Below are 21,114 nucleotides of genomic sequence, written 5' to 3'. Positions count from 1 at the left end.
GCTGACGGGGCGATCAGCTGATTGCGTAAACAACAACAGAAAAAGAGCGGCCACAATACACTTTATGAACAAAGAAAAAAACACTTAACCGTATTATGTTGCCTGGGCTACAATATCTGTGTGTGTCAGATGCCCTCCCTGTGTGTGTCAGATGCCCTCCTTGTGTCTCGACAGAGTTTTATTCTGTGCAAAAGCTGCTAAGTTGTGGTGCTCTCTGAACTGAATCCTACTTTTCAAACATATGTATATTACAACTCTAAAATTATATTCAGAAAAATTACAATTACATTTTTTTTAGACAAGAAAATCACCAAATGTCAAAAAGCTTTTATTTATTCTTGGTATCACAAATTATTGTGAAAAGTTGCTGTGTTTTATTTTGTGATTGAAACTTTTTAAGACTTTTTCTCACATTCTGGGAGCTCTACAGTTGTTTTTAGTTAGTTAGAGTTAGTCCTGATATTCATAATCCTGGTTTTATAGATTCTTATTTAACTTTTTTTTTCACTGGTCACTCATTCAAACCTTATCAGTCACATGCAAACCTCATACGCACTTCTTGTCTTCATAGTACAGAGTTTGAATATGATGCAAAAACTGAATCATTTAGATGAAAATTCTCTCCATCTTCCATCTTTTCTATTTCATTCAAAACGATATTCAAAATGTGCAAATATTTAAAACAAGATATCTGGACAGTCTTCCTCCTCTGAGTGAAAGGATTTATAGTAATAAATGTAGTCATTATTTTTATATAACTCCTGTCAGGGATGCGCTGATTCAGATTTTTCAGTTCAGATACTACACTATTCACAATAAGTTAGGGATATTGTTATTTACATGAGTGCTTTTCCTATTTGGTCTGAATTTTTATGAAATAAGTAAAAGTTACCTTTGATATTACTAATAATGAATGAGAAGAAACACCATTTTCATTAGTTTAATTTTTATTACTCCAGAAAGTTAGACAATAACAATGATAGCCCCAAGTAACAAAAATGAACAATGTCTGTAGCGGGTGTTTCCACCATTTGCCGCAATGACAATTTGACAGCGAAGTCTCATGCTCCTCACCAGCCTCATGATGTTGTTCTGAGGCAATGCGTTCCACTCTTCCACAACTGCTGCACACAGTTCTGCCAGGTCACGTGGGGGTGGGGTATGATCATCCAGTCTCTGCTTCAGCTGATCCCAGACGTGCTTTATGGGGTTCAGGGCAGGGGACAGTGCTGGCCATACCATATGAGGCACTCTGACTTCCTGAAGACGACCTATCACAACTCTGGCATGATGAAAAGGGTTTTTGGCCCCAGTATGTAAGGCACACTGTACACAGTGAGACTATTACATGGAAAACCCAAAATGAGGTGTGTCAACCACCCCAATACCATTGCCTCCCTATCCCCAAAATTTCCGAAGTGAAACAAACACCGTATATATGACATTCACTGACTCTCTCACAATATCCCTAACTTATTGTGAGTAGTGTAATTTTGATACTATACCTTTAAGTATCTGCCCGTACCCGATATCAACCGATACCAGAGCAGGGACTGAAAACAACATTTATTTCCTTTAAACAAAAATAAAATAAAACTAAACTAAATGTATATGTGCATGTAACTGGTATTTATCTCTTAAGTAACTACAGAAGAACTTTGTGTAAATATAAATTCAAACATTATGAGCCTTCCTGGGCTGACTAATAACAAATTATCTTATTACATCGATTCATATAACCGCTGATGTCCGAAACCCGTATCAGTGCATCCCCCATTATTGAAATCATGACCAAACTGAGTTTTATTTCATTTAATTTAGAGGGAATGGTTCCTTCATGTAAAGTGCTTTGAGTGCCTTGAAAGTGGAAAAGGACTGTATATATATATATAAAAAAAAATAAAAAATTAAATTACCATACACTTTCACTAGAATCATTTGGATAATTTCATCTCAGGAATTTCCAATCTCTACTGACCAAAAGGTAAAAGGAGCTGTTAACTTGAAAACAACCACTACATCACAAGGTGGAACAGAGAATTTTGAGATTTGGAGATGTAGACAGACTAATAATAAAGGGTTACTCAAAAATGTATAAATGAAACTAAACAAGTCAACAACTCCAGGTCTGTTTTTGAGGAGGTAAGAACATTATAACTAAAAGCTCACAAGAATACACTTACACATTATTATTCACTTCTTATAATAGCGTTTGCCTTTTCCTGTATCGTATCTTGGGACATCATGAGTTTAGTTTCAGTATTATGTCAGTGACCCACAGTCTCCAGTAGGGGTAGACTAGCCCTAACAGCCCCCCATAGCAACCCACTTCTGAGGCTAAGTTTAAGGCACACTTTTATATCTGTCCTCTGCATTTGACCCATCCTTCAGTGTCTCTGGGTTACACCTGTCAGGAGCAGTGTCCTGGGGAAAAGTCTTTAATTGAGTCTGTTCTTACTCTCGATCGTTTATAGATGAGCATGATCTCCGTCGTCCATCATGGATCTATAAAAGCACTCTCCTCCGCTGTAAAAAGCTTTCTAACTCATTTAAAGCAGCTTCATTTGATTCAGTGTTTAATTTATGAAGCTAGGCCTGTTTCATAATGTAATATTTGTACTGCTGAAGTATTGGTCACTATTAAAAGATATTTGATTTGTCTCATTATCGAACTTAGGGGGAATTGTTTTCAGTAGTAGCATCAGATCTATAGAGTCCATGTGTATTTGAAAGTCTACAGTATATTTGAGCTATTCCAGGTATAATCTAGGGCCAAACCAGGTCTAAAAGTGGACTATGTGATTGTCACTGTAGTTCTAAAGAAACAATTCAAAGGAGGACAAAAAAGTGGATGAAATGAACTCGAAATGAAATTAGGCAAACCCACAAACTGAAGAGCTGTCCAAGTACCACCTGAAGGATGCACACCACAGTTTGAGAAACATTGAAATAAGGTTATGATAAGTGGTATTTGTAATAGGGCAGTGAAATTAATAGAATTTTAATCAAGCTTGACAATTCTGAGACTTTCTGATCTGCTTGGTTCTTTTTAATAGATGCTTTACACCCAATAAGCATTTCTTATTGGAAATGGAAAGGAATAAATGTGACTTTTTTGTATTAAATGGGTTAAAAGCCTGTCTTGTTTATGTTCAGGAAATAAATATTAAAAGTTATTTTGTTTAGTTTTTAAAGAGGGGTAATTTCACTTCTATGGTGTATTAGCTACAAACACCTAACATACAGTATTTAGATCACTGTGTTATAGGGGTGTGCAAAAATATCTAAATATCAATATATCATCTCGTTTAATGTGATGATTCAGTGTCGATATCGTGGGCTGCTATATCAATATACTGCCATGAGTATTTTTTTATACAAGTATTTATAGTTTTATAGTAGAATTTCTGAGGAAGTAAACTAATTTTATGCAACACATTTGAGATTTTCACTGTTTTGATGATTAAAATTTGTGTTTCATATCAACTTTGCACAAGAAGTGGTTTAACTAAAAGACTTTTAGTATCACAGCCATGATTTAAGCCTTTATTTTTTACTGAACTGTATCAAATCGAATTGAAATATTTAGTATCGAATTGAAAGTGCACTGTATCAAGATATGTATCGTATCGTGGCCTATGTATCGAGATATGTATCGTATCGTGGCCTATGTATCGAGATATGTATCGTATCGTGGCTTGTATATCGAGATATGTATCGTATCGTGGCTTATGTATCGAGATATGTATCGTATCGTGGCCTATGTATCGAGATATGTATCATATCGTGGCCTGTATATCGAGATATGTATCGTATCGTGGCTATGTATCGAGATATGTATCGTATCGTGGCTTGTATATCGAGATATGTATCGTATCGTGGCCTATGTATCGAGCTATGTATCGTATTGTGGCCTATGTATCGAGATATGTATCGTATCGTGGCCTGTATATCGAGATATGTATCGTATCGTGGCCTATGTATCGAGATATGTATCGTATCGTGGCCTATGTATCGTATGTATATCGAGATATGTATCGTATCGTGGCCTATGTATCGAGATATGTATCGTATCGTGGCTTGTATATCGAGATATGTATCGTATCGTGGCCTATGTATCGAGATATGTATCGTATCGTGGCCTATGTATCGAGCTATGTATCGTATTGTGGCCTATGTATCGAGATATGTATCGTATCGTGGCCTGTATATCGAGATATGTATCGTATCGTGGCCTATGTATCGAGATATGTATCGTATCGTGGCCTTGTATCGAGATATGTATCGTATCGTGGCTATGTATCGAGATATGTATCGTATTGTGGCCTATGTATCGAGATATGTATCGTATCGTGGCCTGTATATCGAGATATGTATCGTATCGTGGCCTATGTATCGAGATATGTATCGTATCGTGGCCTGTATATCGAGATATGTATCGTATCGTATCGATATATCGTATCTTGGCCTATGTATCGAGATATGTATTGTATCAGGAACTTCTTAATGACACCCAGCCCTACTGTGTTACCTTTTATTGTTTTGAAAATGCTATATTTTCAAAACAATATGTATTAACACTTTTGTTTTTGACACTCTGAAACCCTCCTCCCTTTGCTCTTGGCGCTAAATCACACCCCTTCAGAGCGCTATCACATTAAAAGCGGCGTGCGAGTTGGTAATGAAACCGCTGCACATCGCGTCCGATTTGTGAAGTTGCAGTGTACAGTTTTGTATCATGCTTTTGTATATTAATGGAGAATTGTCATGTGGGAGCATGGATGATGTAGGCTTGTGGGCGGAGTCTTGCTCATAATCTTACAGTAGTACGGTAGGGCCTGGGAGAGCACAAAATTACTCAAACATGCATGGGTGACATCTAAAACCTCTTCACATGTTTTTGATGAGAGAGCAATGTTATAACATGGGAGAAAGCTCAAAAGACTGCCCAGCCCTAATCCCATGCTGCTGTTTGGAGATTCTTGCTCCAGCCTAAACCCATTTTCATATTTTGAATGTTATGTCACTATTTCTTTCGGAGCACCAGTTTGAATATTAGGGAGTGTATCTTTCTCGGTTATATTTTGGTTTGGCTCTTCCTCTGGGCTCATTTGCTTTTCGTATCGGGAACTTCTACTTTTCTCGTTTGAAAATGCAAATCTCCATTTTAAAAGCGGTGGGTATAGAATGTTACAGAACGTTAATGGCGGAGCTGTATTTGAATAAGTACATGATGTGTCCATAAAGCATAATATATTTTCATATCTGCCCACACAAATATGAGCTCTCCCTTTGGTCGTTTTCCATTGACCCCTGTGTCCGTGGTGCTCTTACGGTGTATTTAAAGAAGGCAGGTTTTACATTCAAAATACGGATGAACTCGTAGAATACAGGTATTCTATATGATAGCGCCGCTGATATTGATTGACATTTTGATGGATTGGGTATCAGTTTCCAAGATATCAGTTCAGTCAATATTCCATTTAGTTTATAAACTGGTGTAATAAAATGATACACTAGAAAATGTAAACCTAAAACAGCGCCTAATATTTTTTTCATATCTGGAATTGTGTTTTGTTTCATTCACACATGTTTAGCACATAAACCCTGTATATTCAGCTGAGTTACAAAATTAAATTTATCTAATTTAAACAACAAATTAATGAAGCTGCATTATGTAACTTTTCTGGTGGAGGGTCTGTCCCCTGCTTATCACCATGTTTTTGTTTTGCCTGGAATCTTCCACAGTATGACATGATTTAAACTTATATATTTCATTGTGAGCATATTTGCCTCTACGCAGATCTGACCTGCAACTTTTTTTTAAATTAAAGATAAACTGGCCATAACCAAAACTGCTGTTTCATCAAACAATCTCAGCCAGTGTCCCTCTCCACAGAACGAAGAGAATGGTTAACTGTTCATACTGTCATTAGTGTCAGTATTGTTTGCATATTGATCTGTAAATGCCATGTGCTTTTATTTGTGTAAATCTGTTCATGTTTGATGTGAGAGGTATTTCACATCATTGTTTAGCCTTTCCCCTCTCAAACTTAAGTGGGTAGTTTCAACAGGAAATACACTAGTTATCACTAACCCCATCCCAACAGTTCAACTGAGGAGTTTGTCCAGAGAGGACAGAGAAACAGGGAGACAAAGACTTCCTCCTTATCTTCTATGCTAAAAACATTCCAGAGAGATGATGCCTGAGAAATTAAAACTTCCATTTTTCTCTTCCAAATTTGTGCTCGTCTTTTGACATGTTTTTATCCTGTAGCTGATCTTATATAGCTGATTATTAGATATAATTAACTTAGATGAGTGATAATGACATTTGTTGAGTGGTGCCCCGAAACTCTACTTCTAGTCAAAGCCAAACACTCAAAAAGGCCACATGAGACCTGCTTTAACTTAGAACTCTTAATTCCAGTCTTTAATATCAATTACCCCCCCTTTATCACTACTACACAACAATACGTTTAATGTAATATTGTAAACCAGTTAAGACCATTTTTGTTGTTGCCTAATTTTTAAATATTTTAAAATATAAATAGTTTCTAAAGTGCTGGCCATATAAAGATAACATAAAAAATTAACTGGTAAAAATGTATAAAAAAACAACAACAACAACAACAACAAAAAACCAACAGATGATATAAAAGCTCAATGTAAAGGTGCATTGTGTAAGTTTTCTTGTGGAGGGTCCCTCAAATGTAATGTTATGTAATGTTATCTTGGATGTTTCACACTATAGTATTAAACATTACATTTCTATCTTCATGGAGACCAAACTTTGCCAGTCGTAACACACTAAAACCTGTAAAGTCAAATAAGTGTGAACATTGTACTGAATCAAAAACAAAATTCTGTCTTGTTTTTTTGTGCAGGAGACAAAATGCCCAAAGAGTTCACACAGGAGGAGATGGAGGAGATCCAGGTGGCGTTCCAAAATGTGGGTGAGTGAGAAACAGAAAACTTTAATTGCTTTTGAACAAATTTTGAGACATCTAGGATTAAGAAAATATCAGTGAATTAAATGTAGCTCTGATGAAGCTGCCTGGCTGGTGGTGAAAATTCGGTTTCAAAAAACTAAAACTCCAGTAGTCTCGCTGATAAAACATAAAATGTGTTTATTTTTTAACATTTAGATTTAATAATGCCACTGTCGTTGTTATAAATGGTCTTTTTGTTAATCATTGCTGCTAATGGAGATGTTAATGCTTGGCCTGGAATGTTCCACAGTATGGCATTAAACATCTAGCATTATTATAAGTGTTTTAATTTAGTGCTCAAAATTCCCTTGAAAAACAACACTTAGCTTCTGAGATCAAACATCAGGCTTTGACAAAGACGTCTGGTCGTAGATAAATTATCTTTAATGCCATACTGTGTTAACCTTTCACAGCAAGATGGATTCTCACGATATGTGCGAGTCACAAACTCACAACAGTCCATCTCGGCATGACAGGGTCCGATAGGAGATCCGGTGGGAGACCAATCGTATAGCAGCAGCAGAGCGAAACACCCAAACAAGCCAAAACAAACAGATATACCAGCAGATGTATCTCAGCCTATTTTAGTTTAATACAGACTATTGTGTTGTGAAAAAGAAGATAAGGGCAGAAGATAAGAGCTTTTAGCATTTGTGGAGGAGGGAGATGTCTGTGCGTTTCTCTCAACTGGATTTAACTAAAGTTTGATGTTTGTCTTGTTCTGCTGTGCTGATGCTTTGACCAATCAGATTCAAATAGTCACCACGATGCTCGGTGTTTTCCAAGCTCTTTCAGTAAGAGCCATTCCAGATTGATAATGTGTAGAACTCAGTTCAAAGTGACACTCAGATCATGAGCTAGGCTAATACTATGGGATATTCTATGCAAGTGTTGCTAATAAATGTTGCCTTTCCTCTCCACAGATGTGGATGGTAATGGGTACGTGACAGCCAACGAAATTGGGGGGCTGTTCCAGGAACTGGGCAAACCCATGCCCGGCTACAAGATCCGAGAGCTGCTGGAGTCTCTGGACCGGGACAAAGACAGCCGCATCAGCCTGGAAGAGTTCACCGAAGTAGGTAACACTAAAACAGTCATAAATAGGATCAAGGATCAAGAGTTATGTCACAATGTTATTAAATCATTCTACTAACATCATAACATTCTGTTGTCCAATCATATTTAATACAGATAATTCATTAATGTTGTTAAAATGCAGGCTAACAACAAAAACAGAAGCATGGAGATGTGTCCAAAAAGAAACAATATTTATTTTACAAAGACTACTGAAAAATGTGTACAAACCAAATAAATAGATAATACAAAAAATGAACTGAGGTCAGCTAAGGTCGCTGCAGCGGCGGACCCACTGGCTGCTGGTGGCGGCTCTGCGCTTTTATCTCCCAGCTGATTACCGGCTGGCCGGGTACAGCTCATCAGCTGGTGGGCCGATCTGGGCGGGTGGAGGCAAGGTGAAACAAAAAAACTAGGACACAGTTCGTAACACCTTCTACCATAAAACTGAAGCTACATCCCAAAGATGGAGCCCACCACATCATATTAACCCTCGTAATTAACAGTAACATTGGTAAATGGTAGCATTGGTAACTGATGTGTAGTACATAGTAATAGACTAAAGTCAATGAATAGTTTAGACCCAAGTTACCAAAGTTATATGTAAACCACCAAAAAACTGACTTTTCTGAAAGGATAAAGGCATCCATCACCACTAAAGACTTAGTGGAGGTGAATCAGTAGATGAATCACTCAGTCCTAATACAGTTTGTCAGCCGTAATGCAGAGGTTCATAGCAGCCCATCACCACTTGCGTTCAAGTGGTGATGGTGGTCCTCAGTCTAGAGGGCATCATCCACAACATTGTCTCTCCCCTTCTTGTGCCGGATGGTGATGTTAAAGCCTTGGGCCAGCAGTGCCCACCGCATCAGCTGGTTCTGGTTGTACATTTGGGCAAGAAACACAAGGGGGTTGTGGTCAGTTGATACAGAGACTGGGACCCTAGTGGATCCGATGTAGATGTTGAAGTGCTGGAGGGCTACGAGCATGGCCAACGTCTCCTTCTCGATGGTAGAGTAGTTGAGCTGGTGCTTTTTGAATTTAGTGGAGACTGGATGGGGGACACCCGCCTCATTGTCTTGGAATAGCACAGCACGAGCTCCAGTGGCACGAGCTCCACCTCTAAACTACAGTAAAGGGTTTGGAATAGTCGGGGGTTGAGAGAACTGGGGCACTACACAGGCTTGACTTGGCTGCTTGGAAAACACATTCACACTACGCTGTCGAAATGAAGGGGACGGGGGGACTACAGAGGGCAATGTGTGGGGCAACTGGCACAGAAAAGCTTTTGCAAAAACACTTAATAATAGCTGTTTTCCTTTCTGTTGTAATACAGTGAGTTCTTGGGTCTAGTCACTGATAGAAATGATCAGGTTCAACATTTATGGAATTACTTGTTGGATATTTCTGAAAATACCATTACCAATACCAGTCCAAGCGATACAGAAAGGAAAAATTTGCAACGTTGCCATAGAAATTAACTATTCAAAACTGAATGACTTATCTTGGTCAGTAGTACTCAAAATAGCATCTGTAAGTAGAAATTGAAACCCATAAATAGTACTACTGCTACTACTACCACTACTACTAGAACTATTACTGCTGCCACTACTACAACTACTACTAGAACTAGAACTACTACTATTGCTATTACTGCTACTACTACTACCACTACCACTACTCAAAACATAATATAGACAGTTTTATTGTATTCATCATTTCATATTTCTACTTTTGCAGATGTTCCGTGATGTTAAAAGTAACACGATGGCGTCTGCGTTTAAAAGTGCTCTGAAACAGAAAGAGGGAATCGTCTCCATTGGAGGAACCAGTGAAATCTCCAGTGCTGGGACCACACACACCATTGCAGGCAAGTCCCATGCTAGTCCTAGTTTAGTCCTGATTTAGTCCTGGTTTAGACCTGGTTTAGACAAAGTTTAGTCCTGGTCTAGTTCTGGTTTTGTCTGGGTTTAGTCCTGGCTTAGTCCTGATATATTCCTGATTTAGTCTGTGTTTGGTCCTGATTTAGCCCTGGTTTAGCCCTGGTTAAGTTTATTCCTGGTTTAGTCCTGGTTTAGTCCTGGTTTAGTCTGGGTTTAGTTTAGTCCTGTTTAGTTTTAGTCCTGGTTTAAACCTGGTTTAGTCCTGGTTTAGTCGTGGTTTAGCCCTGGTTTTGTCTGGGTTTAGTCCTGATTTAGTCTTGATTTATTCCTGATTTAGTCTGGGTTTAGACCTGGTTTAAACCTGGTTTAGTCCTGGTTTAAACCTGGTTTAGTCCTGGTTTAGTCCTGGTTTAGACCTGATTTAGTCCTGGTTTAGTCCTGGTTCAGTTTTGGTTTAGTCCTGGTCTAGTTCTGGTTTTGTCTGGGTTTAGACCTAGTTCAGTCCTGGTAAAGTCCTGGTTTAGTTTTGGATTTTTTGTTATATTTAGTCCTCTAGTATTTTCTAGATTGATTAAATGACCTGTATGACTTAGAATGGAGCCTTATTGACTTTCAGTGTCTTAAAATGTGAAAAACAGAACTAGTTCATTATAAACAGTCTGCAGTGGTCCAAAGTTATTCCTCACAACAACTAGCATGCTAACAGCGCACCCTTTATAGTTAGATGTAGACAGTACACAACAGTCTAATTTTGCCCCAAAGAGGTGCACATACAATATAACAACATTGCTCAGACAAAACATAAAATTTGGTTTCAAGATAAGTTGGTCTATTTTTTATTTTTTTTTTTTTTTTATCTTTTTGAAAATTATAATTTATTTAATCAATTCATCAGAGAAATACCTCACAGTTGTTATTTGCTCTTTAAAGGTGTGATTTCAGTGGGCGCTTGAACCTGGCCAGAGCTGGATAATAAAAAATAAAACAGGATTTACAGACCAGAGCTGATTTCACACATGAGGTGCTATAAAACTGAAAACAGATTTGAGAAACGCAGAGTTAAAAAATAAACTTTTCTATGATTTATGCATTTGTACTGGATTAAAAACTATTTCGTAAACTGCACTGTGTAACTTTGCTGATGGGGGAAGAAAGAAAGAAATACAAAAATACATACTCAAGTCATATTTGTTGTTTCTACAGAGGAGGAGCGCCATGCTTTCGCCAACTACATAAACGTGAGCCTGAAGGACGACCCAGACTGTTCTAATTTACCCATCGATCCAAATAATGACTCTCTCTTCAAAGCAGTTTCCAATGGAATTATTCTATGGTACCAACCCATCTTATTACACTTTGTCATTTTTAACAGTCAGTGCATGAACTTTAAAAAAAAAAAAAGAAATAAATACATTAGAAATAAAAATAACAAAATTGCAGTGAGTGCTGCACTGGATCAAAGAAAATTATGCATAACAGGTGCTCATCATACCGGGGGGCTAGATTCACGTAAAATAGAAAAATGTTATTATTATTTGAACTATTTGAACTATTTGAACTATTTGAACTGTGTCCATATTATTGGGACCCATTGAGGCCTGTCATGTATCCTTTATTTGCTGTTCTAGCATGTCAATGTTACTGTTGCCAGTTGTCAAGAGGGGATTGGTTAACCCCCCCCTCTTCCCCCTTGACAATTGGCCATCAAATACCCGGGTATTTCCATTACTTTTGTCTTGAAATCACTGGTATTTTCTTCATGATTTATTGAAAACATTTTCGAAGTGCACTATGCAATTTGAGGGATTATGTATCGTTGACTATACTCCAATCTTTACAGAACAGTGTGATATACCTGTTGTGTTATGAATGGTATGTTGTCAATATACTTGGATTCAACATGTAAAAGTTTTGAAAAGTTTAAATATATATATATGTTTTTTTAAGTATCACGTGGCGTGACTTTTAATAAATTCACCGCAAATCAGAGTGCCTCTGCCATTTTTCTAAATACATTCTCTGTTTTATTTGCAGTAAGCTGATAAACCACTCTGTACCTGACACCATCGATGAGAGGACAATTAACATAAAGAAACTCACCGCTTTTACCATCCAGGTCAGATTTTTCAACCAACCTGCAGATAGAGTACATACACAAGTTTTTCTCCTTCTCAGTATATGGAATAACCTGGTTTAGGCCAGATGAATATGTGTGTCACTCTAAACTGAGTTCTACACATTCTGAATCTGAAACGGCTCTCATTGAAAGAGATTGCGAAACCCAGATCGTCATGACAACTGTTTGGGTAAAGCGTCACAACAGCACAAGACGAAAAATCAAACTTTAGTTAAATCCAGAAAATCGCAGACATCTTCCCTGTCCACAAATGCACAAAGCTCTTCCCTCTGTACGATTTTCGCAAACTAAATTTTCCTGTAGTACTGACGTGAAAAAAGACAGATTCACGTCAGTCAGCGTCACCATGTTTGTTTTGGTTTGACTCACGAAACCCCAGTGCTGCTCTGTGATTGGTTCACCCACCCGATTAGCTGTACAGCAGGCGCAAAGATCGCAACTCAAATACACAGAAATCCATCTTACTGTGCAAGGTTCTATATGGACAGGCGTCGTGTGAAAGCTTAAAACCTCCAGAATTTCCTCTCTGAGCTGCAGAGGCTGCACTAGCACTGATAATTGCTGTAGGCGCTGGGGTTTAGGTAGTGACCACTGAAATCAGAGAGGCATTTTAGGTTTAAACTAACTGCATTTCAGCATTGAAACTGGCAACTCAAATCAGAGACTCGTGTGAGGCTCATTGTGCTTTCTGATTGGCTACTCAATATAAACAACCCATCATGTCCAGAGGTTTTGTATTTAGGAATAAATCAGCATTACAGTTGTTAACAGTAAAAGCTGTATTTGATTTTAAGATGTTTGCCTCATATCTAGGAGTTTATGAAAATTTAAATAAAAATCTTACACACAGTTCTTTTTTTTCCACATTTTCAGGAAAACTTGAACCTGGCATTGAACTCGGCGTCTGCGATCGGCTGTCAGGTGGTAAACATCGGAGCATCTGATCTGAAGGAGGGGAAACCTCACCTGGTGCTTGGGCTGCTCTGGCAAATCATCAGGATCGGACTGTTTGCCAATATAGAACTCAGCAGGAATGAAGGTACCAGAGATACTACTATTATATATACCATCTGTGTTGGGAAGGTGACTTTTAAAATGTATTCCCCTACAGATTACATACCCCAAAATGTAGTTTGTAACTTAATCCATTAAATTACTTAAAGTGAGTAACGTAATCTGAATACTTTGGATTACTTGATTTGCTGTAGAGAAGCAAAAACGAGGAAATCTTAAAAAAAAACAACTTTCAGTACAAACATAAAGGTGCCAGCTCAGTAAAAATCAGTAATATTTTATGTTTTCTACTCAAAATGATGCAGAATCAGATTATTAACAGTGCAGATTTAACAGTCCTGTTAAATCCTGTTTTAGACCTGGTTTAGTCCTAGTTTAGACCTGGTTTAGTCCTGGTTTAGTCCTGGTTTAGACCTGGTTTAGTCCTGGTTTAGACCTGGTTTAGTCCTGGTTTAATCCTGGTTTAGACCTGGTTTAGACCGGGTTTAATTTCTGGCAGTGAATGGAATTACTGAAATTAAATAATAATAATAATTATTTAAAAAATGGAATACAGCCCAAAATGTGAAAACAGGAAAATACCGCCGTGTAATCCACTGTAACTGAATACAGTTACTCATAATTTGTACTCTGATTACGTAACGCCGGTACATGTACTGTTACTCCCAACACTGTATACTATATATACATACTATATATACTACTGTTCCTACTATGACTAATACTACTAACACTACTGCTACAGGGGAGAGGGTCAGATGGAGCAGAGGACGCAGAGAGTGCAGTAGTAGAATGTAACAAAGTAAAAGTAGTAAAATATCTGTACTTTCTACTCCAATACACAGCACTGAAAAGTAAAAGTATTTTTTTGTATTATAGTTTGTGACCTGCTGAAAAGACTGAGAGTTTATTTTTTATCATGTTCATAGTTTGAGCAAACAAAAATATACATTAAATTAAAACAGATAGAAAAAACTGAAAACAAAATTCAGCACAAATCAGTATCAAAAGGAGACGGTCAGGTGGAGCAGAGGAGAGGGTCAGGTGGAGTCAGGTGGAGCAGAGGAGAGGGTCAGGTGGAGCAGAGGAGAGGGTCAGGTGGAGCAGAGGAGATGGTCAGGTGGAGCAGAGGAGTCAGGTGGAGCAGAGGAGAGGGTCAGGTGGAGCAGAGGAGAGGTCAGGTGGAGCAGAGGAGATGGTCAGGTGGAGCAGAGGAGAGGGTCAGGTGGAGCAGAGGAGATGGTCAGATGAAACAGATGATACAGAGGACAGCATTATCTTATATATTTGAACATATTTTCTTGCTTTAGTAGCGTTGGCGGCCCTGTTGGAGGAGGGGGAGACTCTGGAGGACCTGATGCGTCTGAGTCCAGAGGAGCTGCTGCTGCGATGGATGAACTTCCACCTGAAGAAAGATGGAATCATTGTCAAAAACTTCTCTTCTGACGTGAAGGTCAGAATTGAGAAATTACATGAAAACAATGCTGATACCTTGACTTAGTTTATGTAGTTAAAGGTCCCCCATTACACGAATTTCAGATCTATGTTCTAATGTAGTTTCCTCATCACAAACAGACCTGGAGTTGTGTTTTGTTTCATTCACATGTTTAACACACAAACCCTGCAGATTTAGTTCTTCTCTCAAACTCTGTTCCACCTTGCAATGTCATGTGGTAATACAAGAAGTGCTCTGCTATGTTTTTAAACTCCATACACGTTCACAAGAAGTATTTGGATAATTTCAGCACTGGAATTGCTAATCTCCTCTGAACTAAAGGTAAAAGGAGCTGTTCACTCGAAAACTACGAATTCATGACATCACAAGGCTGGAACAGAGCATTTTGAACTTTGGAGATGTAGACAGACTAATAATTAAGATGTTTGACGATGTAAATGCATGATAACATGGCTTTAAGCGTAATATAGAACTTTAAATTCTGACATTTGTTCAGTTGTGAATATAACATTTTCCAATTTCATGTTTTTTTCAGGACTCTGTGGCGTATTTCCACCTCCTTGAAGCGATCGCTCCAGACGGCAGCAAAGAAGATGAACCCAAAATAGAAATAGACATGAATGGATGTTACGTGAGTACTAGTTCAATTACAATACATTTATTCTCAATTTATTCTCTACCCACATTCATACACAATTAAGGTGGGTGAAGTGTCTTGCTCAAGGACACAATAGCATTACAAGCATTAATTTTCAGCACAAAATAATAATACAGTAGTTCCTTTGATATTTTTTTTTAATTTTTGTATTTTTACTCTATTTTGTATCTTAATTTTATCTTATAAGATTGAGGTAGGGCTGTAGTCCTTAAGGCTACGTTCATCCTGCAGCCTGAAGTGACCCAAATCCGATTTTTTTGGTCCCTATGTGACCTGTATCTGATCTTTTAATGACAGTCTGAACGACACAGATCAGATTTTTTCAAAGGCGACCCAGGACACTTGGATATGTGCTCCTGAAACCGATACATATCTGATCTTTTGACATGCGACTTCAATCTGAACAGCCAAAGAGCATTCATCCAACCTACACGTTATCAACAAGCCACAAACGTCACTATTCTGCGCTGAAGTAGGTGAAAATTATTAATGAACTCTGTGTCACTGAAGCGAAGCACATCACCACTCACCACTCTTGACTACGTCTCCACATCCACATGTTCCTTTCAATGGACGTCGCTGCCACTGTCCAACAAAACACCACGGCCAAAAACCTCGTCCTTCTCCTTCTCAATCTCCTCTTTAAAACAAGTAAGTTGTTCATGTTCTGGCTCCGGTACGAGAGGAACTTTAAAATCTCCAGGTGCTCAATGCTGCGTCCATGTTTGGACAACTTCCTTAAACACAGAGCACGCTCGCTGCGGTTGACGTCGTTGTGTCTCCAGTGCACATGCGGGACACTTTTGGGCTGTTTAAAGTCCACACTGGAGTCACATACAAGTCACATTTAATTGGAAATGTGAACGACCTCGCAAAAACATCGGATTTCACAAAAAAATCTTAATTGAGCATTAAGCCCTGCAGTCTGAACGTAGCCTTAGTTATTTAGTCGATTAATGGGTCAGGGGACTCTTAGTGGACCAAAATTTTTATTAATTAAATTGGGACAACAGCAGAAAGGAGAAGTTAGTGAATGAGTGAGCTGAAGATTTTAAATTTTTTGGTATTTATCTGTAAAAAGTCAGATTAAACTCACAATTCACAGGTTAAATCTGCCTTTATTGAAATACATTGTTTCCTTGTGCTTTTTTCTGCATAAATAGTAGTTTTTGCATGAACTCCCCGTACAGGTTTGGGTCAGATACACAGACATACAGAATAGATTTGAGAGCTTTTGCCATGCTCTCTTTTTAGTTGATTTACAGCACATGTCTTTAGCCCAACAAGAATTGCTGTAGTTGAGTACAGACCTAGATTCAAGCCTGTTTTCAAATTGTCTGTGTCCCTTTTTTGGAACAACACAACAGTAAACAAAGCGTCGAGATGGATGTACACGAAGACAGACATTCTGTGTTGTCAATGATTCTCGAGATTGAGGATTTAAAGCTGGAACAAAGAGAATGTTTGTTGAATTTTATCAAGGGGAAAGGCGTTATTGTCCTTCTTCCTATGGGATTTGCCTGGAATGTTCCACAGACATTAAACAGACTAATAAACCTTACATTTATGCAATTACAGGTGGGTTTATAGCTCAAAAACACCTAGAAAAACAGGCATTCTAACTGTGAGCAGGGTCGCCTCTCCACAGATCTGACCTGTAACTTGATCTAGTTTGGTCTCCATGAAGATAGAAAAGTTTAATGCCATACTGTGAAACATTCCAGACAAAGTAATAACATCTGTACTACATGGAGAAAAGCATTTTCCACCAGAAAAGTTACATGACGCACCTTTAAGTTTCAGCACTAGTTTCAGTATCAGTTAGTAGCTCTATAGATTTGACAGCGAGAGTTAGTGTTAATAAGAGGGTGTTTATGTATAGCTACATGTATGGTGATGGTATCTGAACCAATCTGTGACCGAGATCAAACCAAACCAATCCATAGAGCAGAACTGAGCTGGTATAGGCACAGGGAGCACAAACATCTCGGACAGCACACAAACATGTCAATCTTATGCATTTATCATATATTAAAAGGCTTTTTATGCCTTGAATATGTTACACTGAACGTGCCACACCGCAACCTCAGTCTGCTCCGCTCCACTTGATTTTCAGGCACGGCAAACCAAGATACAAGACGAGATATGACCCACTATTTTATAATGTCAAAGCCTGTATTGAAATAATCTGTTTTCATTTCAGCTTGGGGACAACACAAAGCGCGCAGAGGCCATGCTGCAGGAGGCGGACAAACTGGACTGTCGACAGTTCGTTACCCCCGGTGACGTAGTGAGCGGAAATGCCAAACTCAACATGGCCTTCGTCGCCACGCTGTTCAACAAATACCCCGCCCTGACCAAACCCGAAAATCAGGACTTCAATCTGGAGAGTAAGAATGGACTCAAGTTAATTCAGTCAATTACAAGCTGTGATATAAAGAATCACAATTTTTTATTGTATTCTAAATTAAAATGTGCTAGCCTATTTTCAGATTAATTGACTTTGAGCTACTATGAGTTGGCTCGCATCTCCACAAACCTAACTCTTATTTGGCCCGGAGAAGAGCTTATTTGAGCTTGTTTCCATGGAAATATTTAGCTATAATATTCCACAGTTTGGCATAAAATGTATCTATCTCTCTGGAGAATGTTCCGAAGTATGGTTTTAACTTTCTATTTTCATGGAATCCACCTCCAGAAAGCCACCTCCTGGAAGTTATATACTCTTTATTAAATAATACTCTTTATATAACTTTATTAAATGGATGTTAAACTAAAATTTATTTTGTGAAATTAGTAAAGGAGTTAAACGCCCAATGAAGTAGTTTAGGATATTCTTTTGAATATTTACATTTAATTTAATTAATTAAAATATCTTTTTCAGGTGAGACGAGAGAAGAAAGGACTTTCAGAAACTGGATGAACTCACTTGGAGTCAACCCACATGTCAACCATCTGTACGGGTCAGTATCAGGTCATTGTTACAAAAGCTTAAAGCAAAATGCTTAAAAATAGCAGCAACAGAAAGAATGTTGATTGTATAAGTGTATGATTTAGTCTTGTCTTCACCACCATAAACCCATGTTATTTGTATAATCATTGTTATGTTTACAGTGACATACAGAGTGCCTTAGTGATATTTCAGCTTTATGAAAAAGTGAATGTTGAGGTGAACTGGGACAGAGTGAACCGTGGACCCTTCAAACAGATGATCGGAGGAAACATGAAGAAGGTAACGCTAATGTAATTTTAAACCAGACCTAAACCAGGTCTAAACCAGGAGTAAACCAAGTCTAAACCAGGTATGAGTCAAGTCTAAATCAGGACTAAACCAGGTCTAAACTAGGGCTAAATCAGGACTAAACCAGGTCTAAACTAGGGCTAAATCAGGTCTAAACCAGGTATAAACCAGGACATGAAAACCTGACTAAAACCAGCAATGAGCTGTGACTTGGCCACTTGTTAGTCTCCAGAGAAAAATAAATGTAATGCTATACTGTGGAACATCCTAGGCAAAGCAATAACATCTCCATAAAAACAAGCTACCTGCACCTTTAAATATTTTAAAGACAAAGCTGCTTCTGTCCCTCTTTCAGAATTCAGCAAGTCTTATTAAAAATATCAAAAAAATAAAAAATACAAGAGGCATTTGTTCTGCCTGCATCTCAGTTACACATTACAGAAGTAGGATGTTGTGATGCCATCTGAAAGCCATGATTTGATTGGTTTAGGTGGAGAATTGTAACTATGCGGTGGAGCTGGGAAAGACCAAAGCTAAATTCTCATTGGTTGGAATTGGAGGAGAAGATCTTTATAATGGCGTCCAAAATCTAACGCTATCTGTTCTCTGGCAACTCATGCGAAGGTAATCCTCTGTTCCCCTGACCCTCTCCTCTTCATCCTCTGTTCCTCTGCTCCTCTCCTCTTCATCCACTGTTCCTCTGCTCCTCTCCTCTTCATCCACTGTTCCTCTGCTCCTCTCCTCTTCATCCACTGTTCCTCTGCTCCTCTCCTCTTCATCCATCTGCTCCTCTTCATCCACTGTTCCTCTGCTCCTCTCCTCTTCATCCACTGCTCCATCTGACCCTCTCCTCTTCATCCTCTGTTCCTCTGCCCCTCTCCTCTTCATCCACTGCTCCATCTGCCCCTCTCCTCTTCGTCCACTGCTCCTCTGCCCCTCTCCTCTTCATCCACTGCTCCATCTGACCCTCTCCATCTTCTGCCCTTCTGACCATCTCCTCATATTTTTACATTTGCAGATACACAGTAAATGTCCTCTCAGATCTTGGTCATGGAGAAGTGGCTGGTGATGACTTAATCGTGTCGTGGGTGAATGAAACTCTAGAAAAAGCAGGAAAGACCTCATCAATCAAAAGCTTTAAGGTAACTTTTGTTTTTCATTTAAAGAAACAGAAGCATTAGTCGTTTTCCCCAAGTATTGACTATCTGTGGGCTTCTGTCACCACTATTTGTCAGGCTAGGATAGTTTTGATACTAGTTTTACTATTGATTACTATCTGATTTCCAATACTTCTGATGACCCCAACTGTACTTCCCTGTATTTCACAGGACCCAGAGATCAGTAACAGTCAGCCCATACTGGACCTGATCGACGCCATCCAGCCCTCCAGTGTGAAGTTTGACCTGGTCCACACCAAAGATGAGCTCACGGACGAAGAGAAGCTGTCCAACGCTAAGTACGATGATACATAAATTAACTGCAATCTGAGCTATGTCATTAAGTTCTTTTTATAAACCAAGAGTTTTTTTTCATACCTGACAGTTTCGGCTGCTCAGTAGCGGTCTTCCTCAAAGTGGTCATGTGATGTTGCTGTGATGTGTCCGGTCAGCTGATTTATACACCTGACCACTCTGAGGAAGAGCGCTAGTGAGCAGTCGAAACGGTCAGGTATGAAAACAAACTCTTGGTCTGAAAAAAGAACTTAAAGGTTGTATGAAGGATTTTTTTGTTTCAAATTGTCAATGAAAGTTTAAAATACCATTACAGAGATGCAGCAGCCTTGTAATTATAATGACCAAAAAAAAAGAATGAAAATCCATCAACTGTGGATGTAGTGAGGCCAATAGATAACAAGGCTACCTCACTTTCTATTGGCTGTTAGGTTGTCAGTCAAACTCCCTATGTTTCTAGTGTAACTGATTTTAAGTCAGCAGAATCAGCTCCCTCTGTGTATCAGACTGACTGAATCACTGCCTGTTTTTAAGTCCCTCCTAAAAACTCACTTTTTCTCCTTGGCTTTTAAAGTTGAGTTGAGTTAAAAGTTTCTCAAACAAATAATGATACAATTGAACTTTTTTTTGGATCATAAGATTGGATATTTCTTAAAAAAAAAAAAAAAAAGGTCCCCATAGAATTATAAATATACAAACAGTCTTAATTGTTTTAGCTTTAATTTCCTTATGCATCAACTTTGATTATGAAATGAACAGATGTCACCCAATAACAGGTTTCAGGAAGTAGAAATAATTAGTGTCAAATTGTACATTACAATCTTCCTCTTTCTTTCTCTTATTTTCAGATATGCCATCTCTATGGCCAGAAAAATCGGTGCCAAAGTTTATGCTCTGCCTGAAGACATCGTGGAGGTGAACCCCAAAATGGTGATGACCATCTTTGCCTGTCTGATGGGACGAGGTCTGAAGAAGGTCTAAACTGGGACTAAACCAGTTCTAAACCAGGTCTAAATCGGGTCTAAAACAGGTCTAAACAGGATCTGAATCAGCTCCAACCCAGATCTAAATTGGGAATAGACCAGTTTAAACTAACTGCAATATATTTTTACACATTTCAATTTAGAGACTTTTCTTTGCATTTCAAGTAAGAATGGACTTGGAAACAGCACTGGATTCTCTGTGTAATAAAGAATATGACTAGTTTA

At 38.4% G+C, this 21,114-nt stretch overlaps 1 protein-coding gene across 1 annotated transcript in view; it reads left to right on the top strand.

The window, feature by feature from the left end:
* The window catches only part of LOC110156360 (plastin-3-like), a 28,837-nt gene extending 7,723 nt beyond the window's left edge, over positions 1–21,114 (top strand). The window contains exons 2-16 of the mRNA XM_055159483.1: positions 6,888–6,956; positions 7,916–8,067; positions 9,807–9,936; positions 11,153–11,282; positions 11,984–12,065; positions 12,960–13,125; positions 14,414–14,553; positions 15,092–15,187; positions 17,418–17,604; positions 18,099–18,177; positions 18,329–18,446; positions 18,946–19,079; positions 19,474–19,597; positions 19,784–19,911; positions 20,755–21,114. Coding sequence (XP_055015458.1) covers positions 6,896–6,956; positions 7,916–8,067; positions 9,807–9,936; positions 11,153–11,282; positions 11,984–12,065; positions 12,960–13,125; positions 14,414–14,553; positions 15,092–15,187; positions 17,418–17,604; positions 18,099–18,177; positions 18,329–18,446; positions 18,946–19,079; positions 19,474–19,597; positions 19,784–19,911; positions 20,755–20,887 — 1,860 coding nt within the window. The 5' untranslated portion in view covers positions 6,888–6,895 and the 3' untranslated portion in view covers positions 20,888–21,114. The remainder of the gene's footprint in view (positions 1–6,887; positions 6,957–7,915; positions 8,068–9,806; positions 9,937–11,152; positions 11,283–11,983; positions 12,066–12,959; positions 13,126–14,413; positions 14,554–15,091; positions 15,188–17,417; positions 17,605–18,098; positions 18,178–18,328; positions 18,447–18,945; positions 19,080–19,473; positions 19,598–19,783; positions 19,912–20,754) is intronic.

Source organism: Boleophthalmus pectinirostris, unplaced genomic scaffold, assembly GCF_026225935.1.
Source record: "Boleophthalmus pectinirostris isolate CB_2022bp ecotype Guang Dong unplaced genomic scaffold, ASM2622593v1 HiC_scaffold_23, whole genome shotgun sequence".
NCBI lineage: Eukaryota > Metazoa > Chordata > Actinopteri > Gobiiformes > Gobiidae > Boleophthalmus > Boleophthalmus pectinirostris.
This window is presented reverse-complemented; position numbering and strand designations above follow the sequence as displayed.